Source organism: Nymphalis io, chromosome 9 (assembly GCF_905147045.1).
Source record: "Nymphalis io chromosome 9, ilAglIoxx1.1, whole genome shotgun sequence".
Taxonomy (NCBI): domain Eukaryota; kingdom Metazoa; phylum Arthropoda; class Insecta; order Lepidoptera; family Nymphalidae; genus Nymphalis; species Nymphalis io.
The window spans coordinates 9,968,550-9,990,658 of NC_065896.1; the positions used below are offsets into that span (position 1 = coordinate 9,968,550).

At 32.8% G+C, this 22,109-nt stretch overlaps 1 protein-coding gene across 1 annotated transcript; it reads right to left on the reverse strand.

Moving 5' to 3' along the window:
- Window positions 1-5,558: 5,558 nt before the first annotated feature.
- On the reverse strand, window positions 5,559-21,808 carry LOC126770624 (E3 ubiquitin-protein ligase CHIP). The gene is made up of 7 exons (XM_050490117.1): window positions 21,547-21,808; window positions 21,143-21,341; window positions 20,455-20,596; window positions 18,358-18,460; window positions 17,678-17,734; window positions 13,603-13,719; window positions 5,559-13,348 (listed from the first exon to the last, which is right to left on the reverse strand). Exons 1-7 carry the CDS (start codon window positions 21,664-21,666, stop codon window positions 13,223-13,225), a joined length of 864 nt encoding a protein of 287 aa, XP_050346074.1. The 5' UTR covers window positions 21,667-21,808; the 3' UTR covers window positions 5,559-13,222.
- Between the last annotated feature and the right edge of the window lie 301 nt (window positions 21,809-22,109).

The following is a 22,109-nucleotide window of genomic DNA, read 5'->3' on the forward strand; positions in this document are numbered from 1 at the left end:
TATAGTAATATTCATAAATTTCTTCGTCTAACTAAGAATAGAAAAATAAACAACAAATAGACCATTTCCATGTATAGAATATATTACTCATACGCTTGTATAAAATGAACGTTAAAAATGTATTCACAATGTTCGCTCAACAATAATTTTACGGCTCGCTGTCATTAGTACTGATAACAATACATCAAACACTGCATGCACTTTGTATGATTAAAACGTCCTGAATAGAATATGTTGATCGCAATAAGCTACCAGGAAGCAAATTACAAATATATTGAAGTGATTGTAAGCGGTTTTTTCTGTATAAAAAAAAATAATAGACCAATTTCGGTAAAACACATTTTATTGCTACGAGTTTTTCAATCAGTTAATGTTTTTAACAGTTACAAACTTTCATATTTAAGATACTTTTAAAACATATAAAAACGTTTTTCTATACAACGTTTGATCCTATTACGTATAGTTGTTAGATGTGAATGCTGTGATACACATCCTATATCCTAGAAATGCGATCAAGGATTGTTTTTCCCGCTATAATTTATTGCCTTGCCTTGACCCATTTCGTAGCATCTGCATCCCTCCTTAGGTCGATAGCTGCATATGACCCAAATTACCTTATCTTTAAAACTAAGATTTCGTCGTCCTTTTCGATTAATTATTATTTTTTATTAAAGCGAAAAAAATAAATGCAATTTTTTTTTTATTAAAAAATATAACCTAGAACTACATACAAAGAGAAAACTAGATATTTTAACGTGTTGTATCCTTACTAGTGTCATATATGTTCTTACTATTTTTTAGAGCATTTATAGCGCGATGATGCACTCGTGAACATTTAAAAACTGAATTTCGCGGTTGATCTTTAACGCACTGTATTGTAGAAAGTTGACTTATGTCAATATGTATTGTTGCTGGCAATCAAATTTAATTTAAATATTAAAAAAAACTTTTTTAAATAAAGAGTAGAACAATAAGTTGTACGTGTCCCTCAATGAAGTGTCAATATATATTTTTTTAAATAAAGAACAATTTAAATCTTTGCCTATATAATTGATGAATGAATGATGAATATTGTGTGTATGTGAATCGATGGTTCTACAGTATACAAAGGAATATGAAACCCTCTTTTAGAAGGACTTGATTATATTCTCTTATCGCTGTGTGAAATATAACAACTAAAAGCCAGCCTTAAGAGATGGCTTTTGTTAGTGTGATTTAGCTGTTAAGTGAGAACGAAAGAATTTTCTCTTTGACATAAGAAAAGACAAGTAGGCTCTTGTTTGTAAAATTCTCAAAGATCCACTCTTTACTATCGAGATAAAATCTCTAGCTGTATCGGTTTTTTTCTTCGGTTTTAAAATCTTAAGTTACTTTACTGGTAATATAAGTAATTTTCAATTCATTGTTAGCCGTACCGTAACAGCCTGTGCATATCCCACTGCTGGGCTAAAGGCCTCTTCTACCTTTTTAATGCGGGTTGTTGGAATACACATGTGGCAGAATTTCAGTGAAATTAGACACATGCAGGTTTCCTCACGATGTTTTCCTTTACCGTAAAGCACGAGATGAATTATAATCACAAATTAAGCACATGAAATTTCAGTGGTCCTTGCCCGGGTTTGACCCACGATCATCGGTTAAGATTCACGCGTCCTTACCACAGGGCCATCTCGGCTTTTTCCAAATCATTGTTAACCAAAAACATATAAATATACTGTCATCATTACTTTTACCTTATTAGGTAAATAACAGTAGTCTACGTTCGTCCTTGGGGTTCAAGTTTGCTTTATACCAAATTTTATCAAAATCGGTTCAGTGGTTTTAGCCTTGAAAGCGTAATAGGCAGGCAGAGTTACTTTCGCATTTATTATATTAAGTAAAGATGTAACGTTTGAGTAAAATTTTTCAAATTCAAAATTGTAATATCTGTGGGTCACTCCACTTGAACAGATCTTAATTTTTTTACTAACCTGTATTTGCCTATGACTGTTTTTGCAACCGATTTTTTATTATTTTCATATAAGTTGTTTTATTAATTAATAAAAACCTTCTTCTGAAAGTGTTCTGTGTGTTGGACGAAATTACCCCATGAACCGGGTTAATTTGCTCATAGTAAGAAAGCAAAGTTGACAAATTGAAAACATGATGGCCGTAAGAATAAACCATAACTTACAAAGCAGCGAAGGGATAGTGACTATTCAGTTTTCCCTTCCAAATTCCTTAAATGAGTTAACTGATGAATTATACACATCGTGAAACTTATATATACAGAGCCACGTATCATTTTCCACTCATTCGACGGTTCATACAGTGCCCACTGGGGACAAGCCAACTCACTCATCGAATGAAAACAACTGTTTTATTTTTATTACATAAATAATTGAATAAAGATATCTCTTTGGCTGGATCCAAGCCAAATGCAACAGTTGCTGCACTGGGAGCACAATACTCCATGTGTTAACATTCTTTGGCAAGAGCCTGGCTTTAAAACCGCTTTATTGTTAGCTCAGCGTATTATAGCTTTATAACAGCCAGGACTTTATACGGAATGAGGTTCTGTTAATTTGTTCGTATGGTTTTGTAGTGTGTATTGTTATATTCTTACTTTGATTTTAGCTTAATTTCGACAATATTCTTTACTGACATAATGGTTAGTCATTGATAATATCTAAAAACAAGAATCGAAAATTATAATTTATTAAATGTTTAGACCCTAGTCAAAAATATCAATGCAAAATATTTTTAAGACTTTACAGGGTAAAGTATGATGTAGTTATACTTTAATTTGTACAATTTGAAAATGTACCAGTTTTTTTACATACATATACATACATTAATAAAAATCATGTAGTGTTAATATTTTTGATCAAATTAAAAAACCATTAACCATTAAAATGTTTTTAATATCATTTTTAAAAACATTTGATTCTATTAATATTGTAAATGCTAGTTGACTGTCTCGTTGGTCTAGTTGCTAGATATAAGGCAGCAGACACCGAGGTCCTGGGTTCAAATCCCAGTTCGTTCAAAAGGTATTGGGGTATTCTGTTGAAAATTCTCAATAGCAGCCCGGAATCTAGAAGTTTGAATTCTGTACACTCCCTTGCCTCGAAAGCCGTACGTAAAGCCGTTGGTCCTACGCGTGAACTCTTTTCGATCGTGTCGGATTGCCATCCCTTTAAATAATACGTAAGGGCTAGATATAGAGGGCGCACACACTTATTCACTAGATGCCCTCGGCAATTGGATAATATGTCTCGAGTGGCCGCCGTAGCCGATATCGTTCAGTAAGATATATCAATATATTCTTTACTACGAGTAAAATTTGTCAACAGCGAGATTCGAACCTGCTATATATTAATATTTTATTATCTTACTGCTAAAATAATATTCATAATTACGATATTTATATATAAAACACGAGGTATAATCCAATAAAACCATGCAGGCTCTACACACATTTTATAATTTAAATCTTGGATTGACCAATAACTTACATACATTTACATTATACAAAGGAATATTTCCACTAATCAAATTGTTGACTGTAAAATTCTATGAAGAGCATGTAATATATAACGGATGTTTAAGAACGGCTTTGAAATTGATAATACAAACGCACTCTATCGGCATCGTAACGGACGCTCGGTGTTTCTTACTCTCTCGTTTTCGTTAGAATGATAGGATGATGACAATCACCGGACATTATAACTAACAAGACATCTATAAGACGGACGGGTGTTAGGCGTACCGGATGGTAAATAGTAAAACATATTTACCATCCCTTGCATCGCCATAGCGCCAACCTTGCGAACTAAGATGTTATGTCCCTCATGCCTTTAGTTAAACTGGCTCAAGCAGCCATCAATCAGGAATACAATAATACTAATTACTGCTGCTTTTTGACTGCCTCGTTAGTCTATTGGCTAGTAAAAGGCCGCAGACTCCGAGGAACCCAGGACGGGTTCCAATCCCAGGTCGGGCCAGTAAAAAGTTAACGGGGTATTCTGTTGAAAATTCTCAGAAGCAGCCCGGAGTCTGGAAGTTGGTTGTGTATACACTCCCGTGCCGAAAAGCACGTGAAGCCGTTGGTCCTGCAGCAGGACCGGAAAGAGTCGGATTGCCGTCCCATCGGATTATGAGATCTAAGGAATAGAGATGCATGCACCTGTATTTGCGCACACACTTGTGCACTACAATGTCCTGCGCAGTTGGCTAATCTCTCTTGAGCTAGGTCGCCGTGGCCGAAATCGGTCTGGAGAACCTTACTGTTGCTTTGCTATAGAATATCTGACGAACGAGTGATAAACATGACCAAAGCACTACCACTTATGGCGAATATATGTATATAATGCTATTTTAATGCGTGTATCCTTTAATTGTTATCATTATTATTAATTAGTCAATGTCGCATCACTTTTTGACATTTCAAAAAGGTTCTTATCGAACAATGATAAAAACATTAAGCACAATTTTAGCACAGCAGTGCAATTAGTATTTCTTTTGATTTCAAAAGTACTAGTTTTTGGTCCGTCGTTTCACTCCACCTGCATTAAATTTGATATCCAGAGTACCTTCTTATTTCTGGATACTGTAAGTAATATAATATATAAGTATAATCATTAAAAAGTACTAAATTGTCTATGTTTTCATCCTGATATCTTTGTATGAGGCTACGTGTGAGTAGGGTCTATGTCAGATAACTCTGTAGCAATGAACAAGTAAGTAGTTTATAGGCATATATAAATAGTAAAACGAATACATATTATGATGTAATTACCTATAGTTTGGCAGGTTTCTGAGATAACCCTTTGTGTCTTTATTCCGACTTCCAACGATTTACAAGTGAGTTCTTACATAAACCGCATCGGTCATATTTTTCGCATAAAACAAAATTTATTAAGCAGATGAAAATCCTTTGGCAAATGGCCCTTCTTTGTTATTTATCAGATAATATACATTGTTATTGTAACTCATATTAAAAATATATTAATAATTAAATAATATTATAAACAAGATTTTATAGATCTGCTTGGAATTAATATTCGTTGATTTTCATACAAAATATATAATCTTAATTGTATATGATCGATAAGGCGCCTACTACCACTTACCATCAGGTGGAGTAGAGTCATTTGCCCTCCCGGCGAATATAAAAAAAAAAAAAAAAGGCGAGTAGGTAACTACTGAGCGTCTCGCCGGTTCTTTTCAGTTGAAAATAAATTCCGACCCGGTAATGGCAATATCAACCTAACAACAAATTAAAATTATTCAAAAGTGCTGTTTAAAAAAAGCATATTTTCATTTCATTTCAAACAAAGGAATCCTAAGCTAAGGATTGAGAGTCTATTGCAAATCTTTAGCTCAAGTTATTTAATAACCTTCAACGGACCTCTCATAAAAGCGAGCGAGTACAGCTGCTCTATACCATCATAAAGTTTGATGCTGTGAGTTTATTCTTGTCATATTCTATTTCTATGATATCCGAGTTAACTCTTGTGTTTATTAACGTAAGCTATTTCTAAATTCCTAAGAAGTAAATAAAAGTCACATTGTTATAAAATAAAATTTACTTAAAGTTATACATTCATAGTCACGACCATATTACATTTAATGAGAACATTGTTGAAACATACAAGAAATTACACTTTTGTCTAGCAACACATAAATTCTAGTAACCGGCTAGATTTTTATATTTTTGATAGATTCTAAATTCGAAAACCGATAGAAGCATTGAATTCATGTTATGACAATTCAAAAGTGTTTATAATCAATAGTAGAACTATTTGAATAAGTTACATTTTGACTTTTTTTTTCTTAAGGATATTTCTTCATCCTTTTATATTTTTTGTATTGATCAACAAAATTATAGAGCCAAACCATTAACTATAGATTAACAAAGGCTTAATAATTTCTTAAGGCTATTTGTTAATCTTTAGTTAACCGAAATTATGATAAATGATATTAAAAAACAACATATTTACAATATAATAAGTAAAATATAACAATACATCCTAATTTACATACATAATAATAAAGAAATAAAAACAAGAATTTATGTAAATGTTTGTTTACACGACATATATTATATAAAAAAAGAAAATTAGTTATAATTTATAAACTTAATTAAAAAAATACAATACAATTTTGCTAACATGCAATCGGCGTTATTTGTATCAATTAAAGTGGTTATTTTTTTAGCAATAATATGTCTATGGTGGTCGTGTAGCCATTTATAAATACATTTTGGGACAAATGGGACAAACTCTTGCCTATTTCGGATCTATTAAAAAATCACAATATCCTATTTGAACATTCTATGGAAGAAAATTATGAAGTTGATAAATAACTCATATTATTATATATTATTATAGTATTTATAATAGATATTCTGTTTTTTTAGGTACATATATATCTGCTGATTAAAAATAAAGTATTATATATTTTTTAAATCACAATTAATATTATTAATTATACTTCGGAAAAATAATCTTGTAATCGAAAAACAAAATAATTGCAGCTTCTTATATTTTACGTGTAAAATTACACAGAACTTATTGAAATAGGAATTCACTACAAGTCATTATAATTTTAGAACATTATCTCTGTACTAACTTCTATTTACAAACATTACCGGACTTACTTATAAAAGTAGCTTAGCGGGTGATTAGTTAAAGAATGCTGTCTTTTTCATTCGAATTTCAAATCAATAATGACAGAAAGAGATAAATCAGTGTTACGCAATACAGTCGCTAAGCAACGTTTATAAGTAATGGCGTATATCTCTAACTACAAAATGAGCGACATTCATGAAATTGAATATTTTTAATTACATGAAATGTTAATATTGAAAGACAAACATACAAATAGACAAATTCTCGTTCTTTTTTTTGGGCCAGTGCCTTCGCTAGCTTACGCAGAACACGACACCAGAGTTTCATCACAATCTGAAGAATAGTTTAGGAACGCATACAGAACAAACAAACAAACATTCATTTTTAATCATTATTTTTATTATCTTAGAGAATATTTCTCACTATTCGGAAAATTAAATGTATAAACAATAAAACAAAAGTGAAAGATAAATCTGTTTAAAAATAATTTTATTGGGAGTCTTACAGGTTTATGTACAATATGCGTCGACGGAAAGTCAAGGGAACAAATATTATAAATTATTGACTGAAAAATACGATATATTCAATGAATTAATAATCAGAAAATAATTATTCAAAGTTAACTACGAAACATTGATTAGTCGTAAAAAAAAACCTTTATCTAATATTTTTTTTTATCGATTTTATTATATTTAAAAAAAATCGTTATAAAATGTTATATGCTGAAAATTATGTTATGTACAGAAGATCGCAACGTATTCTAAGTCTTCTTCATTGTTATATATAAAAGTCTGCATTATAATAATAATAAATGACTTTATTCACCAAAAAGAAACAAAGACAAAAAAAAATAAGGTACATAACCATAAAAAAAGAGTCAACAATATCATATATACTTTGAATGAGATTTTGACCCGATTTTGTAACCAAAAATAATTAATTATTAAAAATTTTATTACTAAATGATATAAAATAAAATTGGAATTTGATATACATCAAAATGATATTTGAATTAATAAAACTAAATACTATTTTAGATATACTGATACTTACATGAAATAGATTTTACATACATACTCAGCAGTTACGAGTAACTAAGATTTTTTTTAACAGAAAAATAAGATTTTATTTAGATATATATAAATTAGGACGACAATTTATAACTAGAGAACGACATTTATTACAACAATAACATATACCTAACATAACATTATAAGGACAATAGAAATTGTACTCAATAGGTAAATTAATAAGGTTTATATTCAAATGTTTCACGAATATAGCATTTGTGTAGACAAGTCTATGAACGCTCTGTCAATGTTCAATTATTAATCCACCCGCATATATTATATCACAGAACATTTAATATGAAACAAATTGAAGAAAACGTCATTGGACGCGATGAGTTTGGATTGCAAAATCATTACCATTTTTTGGAATAAGTACGCCTTTGTACATGTAAAATTTAATATATCATTAATAGTATTTTCTTTGTGTGTAAATATTTCAAAGTTTCTATAGCCTATTGCAAACGCATGAGGATTAAATATAAATAAACAACTGAGATTGAAATGAGGCGATATCATTGCTCGAGGTATTGAATATGATCTATGATACGCATTATGGATTCGCACAAAGATTTCATTTTGAATGTTGGTGAAGTTGTCAATGGGACTTTGGAAGTAAAATTAAAGTTGATATATGTAAATAAAGATATTATATTAATCATGGACCGTTTGTACTGCATGATAGCAATATTTTTTCTTTTCCTTTCATATTCAATTGGAATAGGCTAGGAACTTTAGCCAAAAACTCAAACTCCTTGTATGACAGCAAAACTAAAGATGAGAACGTTAAATGCTTGGCGTCCCCCTCAAGCGACGTAGATGCGAAGAATGCGATACATGCTAGGGCGTTCCCCACAAGCGACGCTAAAGACAAGAACCAACGTTCGCATCCAAAAGTCTTTGACAATCTCAGACTTGCATCGTGGAACCTCGGCACAATGGCGGGACGCAGCACAGAACTAAGCGAAATTCTAAAATCAAGACAAATAAACGCCTGCTGCGTCCAAGAAACGAAATGGAAAGGGTCAAAATCCAGGGATATCGGAAATGGCCAGCTTGTATACCATGGTACTGATACCAAAAGAAACGGAGTAGGTATCGTATTGGATGAAAACCTAAAAACGAGAATAATCAACGTGGATAGGAAGAATGACAGACTCATTAGCATAAAACTAGCAATGGACGGCCAACCGCCTTTGAACTTAATCTCTGCGTATGCACCACAAACGGGATATTCTGAACAATAAAAGCAAGATTTCTGGGAGGACTTTGACGAAATTATGCAAAATATTTCTTTAACAGAACATGCCCACATAGGAGGAGACCTGAATGGATATGTAGGAGAAAAGAACGACCTTTATAGCGACATCCATGGAGGCTATGGATTTGATAACAAGAAATAAGAATTCTTAATTTCGCATCCAGGCACTTCCTATAAATAATTAATACATATTTCCAAAAAAAAAAAACCGGAACACCTTATCACCTACAAATGCTCTGAATATAACTCACAAATACATTATATCCTCGCCAGCAACAACATCTTTAAACTTTATAAGGACTGTAAAGTGATTCCCGGCAATGGGCTTGCCTCACAACATAGGCTTCTCGTCTCAGTCATGAAACTACCCAAACCTATAACAACACACATCGGCAGAACAGACAGTATTAAGTGGAAAGAACTGCACTCCGTCAAGGGCTCACCGCTTCTAGAATGGGCCCACGCCTATATGAAAGAAGACATTGAGACCGACAAATCAGCTAACCAGATGTGGTCTGATTTCGAAAGACTATGTTTGGAAAGGGCAAAAGCGATCCTGGGTATTTCACGTGGAGCACTGCGCGTAAGTAAAGCAACGTCCTGGTGGAATTAAACTGCACAACACATAATAAAGTCAAAGAGAGAGGTATTTAAAGCATAGCAGAAATCGGGTTTGGAAGAAGACCACCTACTGTATAAGAATCTTAAAAAGATAGCTAAATCTGCTGTAGCACAATCCATGGCAAAATCTAGAGAAGATTTTTATGATAGATTGGAAAAAGCCGAGGATGAGAACTCTATCTACAAAATAGCCCGACAACGCCATAGGTCTACTCTCGATATTAAATGTAACAAATACATCAAAAATTCCCAGGGTGTTTTACTAACGGCGAACAAGGATATAAATATAAGATGGAAGGAATACTACGAACAACTAATGAACGAGGAGTTTTCGAGTCAAAAAATGCCACATATGCCGCCTGTTGAAGGGCCTATCAAATCTATATTAGAGGAGGTGAGCAAGGCCATATCAAAAATGAAATACCATAAAACCACTGGTCCCGACTAGATACCAGCTTCTTCCAGATCTCTGGAAGAAGCTGAAAAAATCTGCAACACCCTGGCTCACCAAGCTTTTTAACGCTATTATTAAAGATGGCAAGATCCCTGAATCCTGGCGTAACAGCATTCTATCATAAATATATAAACAAAAAGGGGACATTGCGAATTGCGGAAACTACAGGGGACTAAAACTCACATCACACACACTGAAACTGTTTGAAACAATCATCGCCGCACGCATAAATGACTGTACCCGTATAACTGAGAACCAATACGGCTTCACGCCTGGCAAATCTACCATCGATGCCATTCAGTTAATTAGAGTTGTGATGGAGAAACATCGTTCAAACAAAGAAAATCTGTCTCCTGTTCATCGACCTAGAAAAGGCTTTCGATAGGGTACCCAGAAATCTAGTTTGGCAGGCTATGAGAACTCAAAACATCCCGGAATATTATGTGATACTAATACAAGATATGTACATAAACACCAAAACGCGCGTCAAAAGTCCAGCGGGTCTTGGCGAGCCCTTCCACGTAAATGTAGGAGTACATCAGGGATCTGCCTTGAGCCCATTGCTATTCAACCTGTGCATGGACTACATCACGCGAGGCATACAAAAGCCAGCACCAGAGCTTCTTTACGCAGATGATATAGTCCTAGTGGCGAAAAATGAACAAAACCTACAGGAAACACTTAACCGGTGGGTGACACAAATAGATAACCATGGACTACGTATTAGTCGAAGTAAGACCGAATATTTTGAGTGTGACTATGGAGGGACAGAAGAGACGGGATGTAATATTTACATAGACAACCGCGCACTACCCAAAGTAGACAACTTCAAGTATCTTGGTTCTGTGCTTACTACTGATGCAAATATCGATAAGGACGTGGACCACCGCATTAAAACCGCCTGGATAAAATGGAAATCGCTTTCGGGTGTTCTCTGTGACCATAGAATGTCCATTCGTGTAAAGGGAAAAGTGTACAAAACAGTAATACGCCCATCCAAGATCAATGGGGCAGAGTGTTGGACCATCAAAAAGACACACGAACAACAACTGCATACAACCGAGATGAAAATGCTTAGATGGGCGGGAGGAATCACCCGGCTGGACAAAGTATGTCAGGGGATCATTCAAGGTAACACCAATTGTGGAAAAATTGAAGGAATGTCGACTGCTCTGGTACGGCCATATCACGGACCGACCGCGGGGAAGAGGGCGACCGCCCGCAACCTGGTGGTCAGACACACGAACACAGACAACCCACAACAGAGCTCTCTGGCGCAGATGTACAAGGAGAACCGACCCCAGCTGAACTGGGAAGAGGGTTTGAACAACAAAGAAGAAGAAGAATTCAATTGGAATAGGCTGGCTATACGTTCACGGTAGCATGCGAAAGAGATCCCGTGGCGCTCCTCGTTAAGACTTTCGTCGAGCCTTGGACACCGACGAGCCCCACATACCCCCCCACTGTTCCCGTGGGGGAAACGCGTAAGGTGTTTTTCCAACGATAAAAAAAGGCTGGCTATACGCGTTGTTTTAAAAATGAAACGGTTATCACGCAAAATGAATTTTGACTTGGTATCTGATCTCGGCAGTCTAGCCGCCTAACTGCCGGTCTCGCCGAGCAATAGGGGGGAACATTAATCATACGATTACACATTTCGCATTCACAATTACCTAAATGGTAATCAACTAGGTTATCATTATTTTTACCGTTTCACATGCGTGAATGTCCCGGAGAGCCTTAAGCCGGTCGGCCGATTTAGATTGCGCGAATTACGCACCAAGTTACTCGCGCTTTAATTATTTGACTATGGCAACATATTTTTATACACAAACAGATATATCATCACTTAGCGGGTGGAATACGAAGTATGTACAATTTTTTCTCGTATAAAAAATATTAACTAACATAACTACTAAACACCTAAATCTACGATACGTATTTAAATAAATATAAACATAACCAAATGATAACTAGCTTAATTTTTATGAATCAAACACTTCAAGTGTTCAATGTTTATTAGATAGAGCACATAATGACAAGCTATGAAAATTACGTCACCAGCTAACGATAAAAACGCCATTTATATCGCCATTTTGTTGATAAATGTCATTTTGTAAGTAGAAAAATTACTTAAACAAAAAATAACACTACGAGCTTTGGCAACTACGGTTAAATAATAATAAAGATATTCATATTTTAAACTCAATATCGTTTTTGTTCATTTCTCAATTCTATTCAAATAAGGTTTTATTAACGGCCTTACACGCCATTTGAACATTGCTTCTCTCTTTCTGTCATTATTGATTTCATATTTGAAAAAAGAAGAAAAGGCATTGTTTAACTAACAACATTTATAGATAAAGCCGTTAGTTTTTTCAAACAAAATGAAGATATACAAATCAGTTCCTATAATAAATATGACTAAGCCGATAATCGTGGGTTCAAACCCGGGCAAGCACCACTGAATTTTCATGTGCTTAATTTGTGTTTATAATTCATCTCGTGCTTGACGGTGAAGGAAAACATCGTGAGGAAACCGGCATGTGTCTAATTTCATTGAAATTATGCCACATGTGTATTCTACCAACTCGCATTGAAGCAGCAACAGTGGTGGAATAAGCTCCAAACCTCCTCAAAAGGGAGAGGAAGCCGTAGCCCAGCAGTGGGACATTAACAAGCTGTTACTGAGCCAATCTTATTATGGGCACAGAGTATGGTTTATATTTCACACTATGCCAATGTCTATGAATAGAGATGACTATTCTTATTATAAATTTGAGAAGAATTTTTTAAAAATGATCGTATAAAAAAGTTTCGAAGACTTCTCTAGCAGAAAAATTTTGTGTACAGTAGATGTAGCAAAACCTGTAATAAATGTCCACAATCCGCAGAGTATATCGTCAATGTAAGATAGGCGGAATAAAACCTTTTTTGACTATATTTAAGGAAAACGAAATTATGAGGAAACCAAATTTTTGTGTTATTGTATATATATTTAGAAGTTATTGGCAGAATAAAAGGGATTTTTCTCATAGGTTTTGGTTCTATTAGACTTAATGAAAAAGTAATTTGTGATAGTTTAGGAACTTGTGACTATTTTTTAATTTAATTATTAGACAGACACCGTTTGACAATTCGCGTGTTTATTACCTTTTCACTAGTGACGTAAGAGTAATGGTAGCTAAATCGATATTAAAAATGACTAATAATCGAGAGCCCACTCGTTCTCCTGTAGAAACGCATCAACTACCTCCTTCATAGTGAAGTTTGGTATGAGCTGATCTGCTGTCAACTTCACGCGAGTAACTGGATCGAAATGTCCAACCCGCTGCGAATATATAAAGTATTTTATACACACACTTATTTATTAACATAATACTATTATGACTAATTAAAAAAAAATGCAGTTAAATCACATCTATACATATTATAATAACCTCATTTATATTTATATATGAACCAAAATTAAGTTATTATTAGTATGTAAAATGTACTTACTGAGCATAATTATAAATGCTTTGGGATATTTATAACCAGAATAGCTGACTAGCTATACATAAATGTATAAAGGAAAATACGCACCTCTAGATGTTCTTCGATGTCCTTTTTCTCATATGTTATACCGCTGGGGGTTATGACCGGTTCGTTGAGAATTTCAAAGCTGATCTTACCGCATAGGTAGTCTGGCACATCACGTTTCTAAAAGAGATATCTTATTAAGAACAAAATATACTTTATTCCAAGCTCTCAGAAGCACTTTTGAATCGTCATTATACATTATGAAAAATTGAATGTATTTTATATATGTTGAACACATTGTGATGGGGGATGTGTAAGCGCGTTTGAATAGGCCCCACAAATCCATCACATATTCTATGGCCAAACAGCAATATCAAGCATTGCTGGTTTCCATTTCGTGGGAGAACCAGTGTAACATTATATTGGTTAATATTTCTTACAGTTCCAATGTCTATAAGCGGTCATCAAACTTACCATTAGATAGCTCACTTGCTAGTTTGCCTACCTACAAAAAAATATATAAAGAAGTTCACATAATATGTTTAAAGGCCTTAGGCCTAGGAACACCCTTATATGATAAAAGTCTATTTTTTTATGTAATCCCTACGTCATAGAAATCGACTTTATACATTAAATACTCATTTATATTATAACAAATTTTATATTCAACAGATTAGACTCGGCAATAATAACTTAGTGAACATAGTAATAGACACACTAGTTGCAACCCACAGGCCGAGAACGACAAATATTTTAATTAAGAGGGCTATTACATTTTAACCGCCATTTTTCATTAAACGGCTAATTTGGTGTTCTTGTTCTGAGAAACTAAAAAACTTTATAATTTTGAAATTATTGAAAAACAAAGAACAGTTATTAGTATAGATCATAGCGGCCTCAATTTTCTCAATTTAGGTTTAGCTGCTTATACAAAGTGAAAACTCGAAAGCAAGTTTTACGTAAAATACGCGAATGCACTTTTTTGAGTTCGTCGATTGAACTACAGTGCTAAACAATTTAAATGGAAAAAATACAATACTATATTTTAAGCAGTGATTTAGTCCATAGCGGCCTCAAAATTATGATATTTGTATGAATTAACTATAAATAAAAATCACATTTAAAGGCATAAAACTACTAAAAACGCTTCGAAATAGTCTTGAATTTCTCGTGAATAAATAATTATTATTAAGAAAAAAATTCACAATAGAATTTATAAAGAATTATTTTTTTAATTTATTTTAAAAAATATCGAATTAAAAGACTTAAAAAAAAAACATAATTACAACGTCTAAAATGCTACAAAATACGATGCGTTTGGCGTTCGAATTCAGTATTGCGCGAACGCTTCTGGAGGTAGGACCTATGCCGATTAATTTTTGACTGCCAAACCACGCCAAACGAAAAAGAGTGAACTGTATAGTGCACCTACCTATTGTAGATCATGTATAATAGATCTTTTTTTTTTAAATAATTAAATACAAGCAAGCTCAATCAAAATAATCAATTTTACAGAAAATACTTATCTAACGTTCTTAAAAAAAAAAAAAACAAAAAAAGGTAATACAAAACCATATAAGGACCAATAGCGCTACGGCTTATGAACCGCACACAAGTCCTAGGTTCAAACCTTGTGATATTTTCACAATTCCCAGCAAAAGCTTTTTGTTTAATTGGAGGATTAAATTACTAAAATTTCTAATATTAGTAAATTCTACTTATAATGGGGATTTTTATTATTCTTAAAAAATAGTATAATAATGTACACGACGAAAGCCGCGGGTGTATATCCATCGGCAGCAACTCGAATGCACTCAAACTCAATCACTGAACACACTCAAATCACACAGTGAAAAACACTGATATTTCACAAAAAAAAATGATTTTTTGTGAAATTTTGATATATCTGACGGCATTTCCTAATTATTGAATTGTTTATGATAATTAACAATAATAAAAAAAAACAATAAATTAAATATTAGAAAAACTATAAAGACTAGTCACAGCGACAGCGCTTTGTCGTATGTATGTATATTAATATTAGGATACGTATAGTATTAAATAAAATTAAATAAAGGTTTCTTTTTTTTTAACTTTTTAAACCGTAACAGCCTGTGAATGTCCCACTGCTGGGCTAAAGGCCTCCTCTCCTCTTTTTGAGGAGAAGGTTTGGAGCTTATTCCACCACGCTGCTCCAATGCGGGTTGGTAGAATTCACATTAGACACATGCACGTTTCCTCACGATGTTTTCCTTCACCGTAAAGCACGAGATGAATTATAATCACAAATTAAGCACATGAAAATTCAGTGGTGCTTGTCTGGGTTTGAACCCACGATCATCGGTTAAGATTCACGCGTTCTTACCACAGGGCCATCTCGGCTATAATAAAACTTTTTAAAATCTCAGGATTTTAAAATTCAAATTCGTTGATATTATAGTGTTACCCACGTTTTGTTTTTCTGCATTGTAACAATGTGTTATAGTACTAGTATTTACTACTGAGCAACTAATTTAGTAATAAGGTTAAAATACATATTTTTTAATTTAATAACTATTATTATTTATTATATTATTTAATATGCTTGGCTGCTGTTTAGTTAAACACAGATTTCACTCTTTCTGTCATCATTGATTTGACATTCGAATGAAAGAGACTCAGCATTGTTTAACTAATCACCCGCTAAGCAACGTTTAAGTAAGGCCGTAAGTTACTTAGATATCTTACTTAGGTGTATTTCTAGAAAACATTTAAATTATACGGTTTCCTGTATACGTCACGTCGACACGCGCCAAAGAGATTTATGAATGTATTTTACAACTCCATAGTGGGAATACACGATACATAATCCGTTTACTCCTACACGGGGTGTGAATGCGTGGGCTACGAAATGATCCTATTAGGAAACATCATGCAACCGAACTAAAATAGGATACTTATATCATAACGGAATGACGTCAACACATTCACATTTATACCTTTATTCTTTACGAAAAATTAAAGAATAGGTATTTAGCTAAGTAAGCGCTTATGTATTGTTATTTTATTGGATTATTATATTATTTTAATAATTTTGAAAATCAAAGGCTTGTAAAGCGCTTTTGCGCTTATTTTCATGTTACTATAAAATTTTAGAAATTCATTTTGATTTTTAGGAATTAACCAGTTAGAAATTTCGTCAGTTTATGTCAATTATATGTGGAATTATAACACGCAATTTAATTTAATTATACAATAAAAACCATTAACAACCAAATAAATTAAATATAAGTAGATTTAATTCACGATATCGAATAAAACCAACACATACATTTTTATCAGCAGGTTTGTTAATTAATTTTAAGTCATGTAAAATTTATCAATTCTTAATAATTTTCGATCTCTTTTGTTTTTATTACATGTACCGAGCTGCAGTGCTATTCTTTAAGAACTCACTTCACTACTCACCCGTAAAATGTAGACAACCGACTTATGAAGATATACTATTTTGATGCGTGAAATGTTATAATTGTCATGTTCAAAGTCGCATATCAGTTTCTGACATTTCACGACGAATTTCTTAAGTGAGATTAGGGCTTTCTCATACAGAAATTCACAACCGATTTCTGTGATGAGTTTCGAGTTTGCTCTTATAGAATAGCTTTGCTAGGCAGTATTTTAATTACTTACAAATGAGTGTATTTGAAACAAAAATACATATTTGGTATTTGTACTTCAATTACTTTCTAAAAATATAATCTGTAATTGAATTTCACATAACTGAAGTTGAAATATATTGTGTTTCAAAGACTTATGGTCTTCAAAATACGTTTTCACATAAATACACTTTTCTTATTAATAATGATAATGAAAAATAAATTAACAGAAGTGTACAATTTGACGACATTGTACAATTTGCCATAAAATAAATTGTCAATTGCGTAAAGTTTTTTAATAAGCTGCTCTTTACCAACACGGGGGGTGTTAAAAAACTTTTATAACATTTTATAACATTTTTATAACATTGCAGTAAGTATTAATTACGATATACTAGCGTGCAGCCATACGCGCATGTTAGTGGTGGTCAGGGCAAATGTTATGTTATGTACAAAAAAGTAGCCTACGTCCTTCCTTAGTGTTGAATAATATAAATACTTACCCTCCTTCGATCGTCCATTTTTGAAAACAGGTTATTGAGCTCGCTGCCATAGTTATTCTGTTGAATAAAAAATTAAGTTTTAATAATGGCAACATTTATACAAATGTTTCATTAATAAACAATTCATAATAATTTAAAAGCTTTAAAATTGATCTATATGAATATTGAAAATGTATGGCTCATCTGATTTTAAGTCAATCAATCAATCAAACAAAGAGGACAATTTAACAAATCACATCCCCATAGCTCTTGTCAAAAGAATATAATATTATAGTCCAAGATTTATTTATTTAAAAAGCCGAGATGGCCCAGTGGTGAGAACGCGTGAATCTTAACCGATGATCGTGGGTTCAAACCCGGGCAAGCACCACTGAATTTTCATGTGCCTAATTTGTGATTATAATTCATCTCGTGGTTTACGGTGAAGGAAAACATCGTAAAGAAACCTGCACATGAAATTCTGCCACATATGTATCCCCCAAACCGGATAGGAGCAGCGTGGTGGAATAAGCTCCAAAGCTTCTCCTCAAAAAGAGGAAAGGAGGCCTTTAGCCCAGCAGTGGGACATTCACAGGTTGTTACGTAAGATTAATTTATACAAATGTAAAAACTACGACATCTAGGTAGAATTCATATGATATTTTTATTATATATTCTAGATACACAACGCCAATACTTACACATTCTTCTTCAATCTTCGCCACCTTGCTTCCGGTGTCATCTTCATTAATATTCTCTAACTTTATCGATTCTATTCTTCTCTGCATATCTTCATTTATTAACCTGCAATCAAAATAATAATACATACAAATAAATATATGTTATACGTTTTTAATTTGTAAATGAGAGCGACATTTCATTGTGCAAATGAATAAAAGAGTTATGTTTTTTTTTTTTTTTTATAGAATAGGAAGGTGGACGAGCATATGGGCCACCTGATGGTAAGTGGTCACCAAACGCCCTTAGACATTGGCATTGTAAGAAATGTCAACCATCGCTTATAGCCAATGCGCCACCAACCTTGGGAACTAAGATTTTATGTCCCTTGTGCCTGTAATTACAATGGCTCACTCACCCTTCAAACCGGAACACAACAATATCAAGTATTGCTGTTTTGCGGTAGAATATCTGATGAGTGGGAGGTACCTACCCAGACGAGCTTGCACAAAGCCCTACCACCAGTACACAAAGCCCTACCACCAGTAAAAATGTAAAATAATAAAAAAAAAAACTTGTATTTATTCCACCACAGGACCATTGTCCAAGAGAGGGAGAATGCCTTTGCCTTAAAAAGAAAATTTGGACTTTATTCAATCATTGTATCATTAGTCGAAATGTTGAATACTTAATAGTATTTATTCATAAGTAAAAAAATTAGCATATTGGACAGAGTTGATTTCGAAGCTTAGAAATTAATATTAAGTAGATAGTAAGTAAAATGGTGTCATATTATAAATAAAGATACATATTTCAAGAACTAATTATTATGTATAATTAGACGATGTATAATTTGACTAGCCGGTTGGCGTAGTTGGTAGATACTTGCCTTTCACGCCAGAGGTTGTGGGTTCGATTCCCACCCTGGACAGACATTTGTGTGCATGAACATGTCTGTTTGTCCTGAGTCTGGGTGTAATTACCTATATAAGTATGTATTTACAAAAGAAAAGTAGTATATGTAGTATATCAGTTGTCTGGTTTCCATAGCACAAGCTCTGTACAAGCTTAATTTGGGATCAGATGGCCGTGTGTGAAAAATGTCCCAGAATATTATTATTATAATATAACAAGGCTATTAGCAAATCACATGGAATATTATGTAAATCTAAATTTTATTTATTACTTCTCTTTCTACAATTGATATAGGCTATAACACCAAAAAGGTGAGTTAGTCAATCGAAACAGATATAAAATTGTAAGAAATGGTTCAAATGTTTTTTAATAAGATGCCCAATTACTGAGCGGCAAATAACCTATCTTGCTTGAATTCTGTATTCTATTCATAGCTGTAAAACTATAAATAGAATACAAAATGTTTCAACACATACCTTTTAAACTTCTCAAGACTTACAAGAACATAACAATAACAAAGGATTACTTTAATAAGGTATTTTAACAATGTTGTAATTGTATGTGATGTACTATTAACCATGATCTCAACTTGTGGCTTCAATTATGAACTTGTATAGTATTTCTTTGAGTATTATAATACATTTTATAACCATTGTTTTATGTAATAACATCTTAATACAAGTTAAAAAAAGCGATTTTAACGGTTCCAAATTCAAATAATAGTGATATTTGAACTTGAAAATAAAACAATAGTAGATAGATACAAGCATTTAAGGTAATTTGAAGCCGAGTTGCCCCAATGGTTAGAATGTGTGAATCTTAGACAATGACCGTGGGTTCAAATTCGGGCTTGACGGTGAAGGAAAACATTGTGACGAAACCTGCATGTCTAATTTCACTGAAATTCTGCCACATGTGTATTCCATCAACCCCAATTGGAGTAGCGTGACGAAATAAGCTCCAGCCCTTTTCCTCAAAAAGGGAGAGTAGGCCTTAGCCCAGCAGTGGGACATTCACAGGCTGTTACTATGAAGTTTCAATTTCAATTGTATAGCCAATCCGACAGACTTAAAGCTACTTATGTATTATGTATAAACAGTAAAAGGTCTCATATAGTTATATTTCTGTGCAACACTTCATATGACATTTAAGAATGTCATATACATACATAACAATGTTATATAATAATTATATTTATTTATTACCTATTTAAATAGGTCTGCAATTCAATTTCCTGAGATATTCGCTTTTCCTCTTGAACATTCCATCTTTTCTTTCGAGCAATGCGTATCTGTGCTGCAATGTCATCTCCAAAATTGAGTTTTTGTTCACGAGCAAGATCATTTGCTGAAAGTCACAATATAGAAACATCACATAAAATATATACAATGAACCATTATATAAAACAAAATCATACATAACAGTACAAATATTCTTTATTATACTTGGATGAAACTAAGAATAAATTATATACAAAAGGCAGGCTTATCTATAAAACAGAGATCACTTTAAAGCCACCTTAAGGCAGAGGTAGAATGTATACGTCAGAAATAAACATATAATTACAATATTTTGTATCAAAACTGTAATAAATTGCTTGATTAAGTCGTTAGTGTATTTATGATTTATTTAATGTAATCAAAATTCATACTTTACAAAAAACAGTTATCTCTTACTATGCAAAATTTATTCACAAAAGAAATATTTATAGTGTATATTAATTATTTTTCTTTTAAGTCACTTGTATAATCTTCTACTGTATTTTATTTGTTTTTCTATAACTGTTTACCTTGGTGTGCAATAATTATTATAATTGCCTGATTAGAGTAAATGTTTTAAGTACTTAAAAATACTAATAAGTAACGACGAACACAGACTTGTTAAGTAAATTACCTCTATGTAAATGTTTAATAGCCTCATCATAACATTCCAGTTCAACCAATGCCTGCCCCAAGAAAAAATGACCCTTCACTTGATTAGTATCTATGTCGAGAGCCCTTCGACAATCTTGGCATGTAGCCTCCCACCTCTTCATTTTCAAATGGCATAGTGCTCTATTTGTATAGTATGTTGATACTGAAGGATTTTTTATCTAAAATTAAAGGATAGCAAAATATTTAGTCAATTTGAAAGGTTATTATTTTAATATCGATTATTTTAAATAATAAGCTGTAACGTCACTGGAATATTACTTTGTTAAAGGAGTTAAGTACAATAAACAAAGGTTTATTAAAATTCTGACATATAATCTAATTTATGAGAAAAAAATATAATATGGTAATTTGTTTAAGACTTACGATGGCCTTGGTATAGCAGTTCATAGCATCTTCAAATCTACGTAAGCTGAACAATCTGTTTCCTTGTTCTTTCAGCTCCTTATCGGTTAAGTTAGCAGTGGAATACATATGCTTACTCATTGTTACAGTTTATTTCATACACTTCTTTACATAAATTAAAGAACAGATCTCATCATAACACAATTTAAGCGGATTTTCTAAATCCCGTCTATTACGCGAAAGAAAAAATATGAAAATATTTTTCTCGAAAGCAAAACGTTCGCACAAACCAACAGATAAAATAGAATGCATCAAAAACTGACAAATGACAACTTCATTAATGTCAACGTCATGAAAATATTGACTAAGATTTTTTCTTAGACTAAGGATAAGAGAAAATGTTGCACCATACAGCCATAGCCGATTGATTAGTTAAAATAAGTTGACTTAAGAACGTATTATGTATTTTTATCAAATTGTCTTAAAGTTAAGCATTTTGATTTTTTTCAACTTAGTTATTGTACATGAAATATACTTATTTTTTATTTTAGTATATTAAATATTGAGACAATATCTAATTGCAG

Excerpts from the sequence above, each read along its gene's own strand:
- LOC126770624 (XM_050490117.1), bottom strand. The coding sequence starts at position 21,666 with ATGAGTAAGCATATGTATTCCACTGCTAACTTAACCGATAAGGAGCTG. Across the intron at positions 21,342-21,546 it reads ACTGCTATACCAAGGCCATC|ATAAAAAATCCTTCAGTATC; the intron begins GTAAGTCTTAAA and ends CTTTAATTTTAG. Across the intron at positions 17,735-18,357 it reads CGAAGATTGAAGAAGAATGT|AATAACTATGGCAGCGAGCT; the intron begins GTAAGTATTGGC and ends TTTATTCAACAG.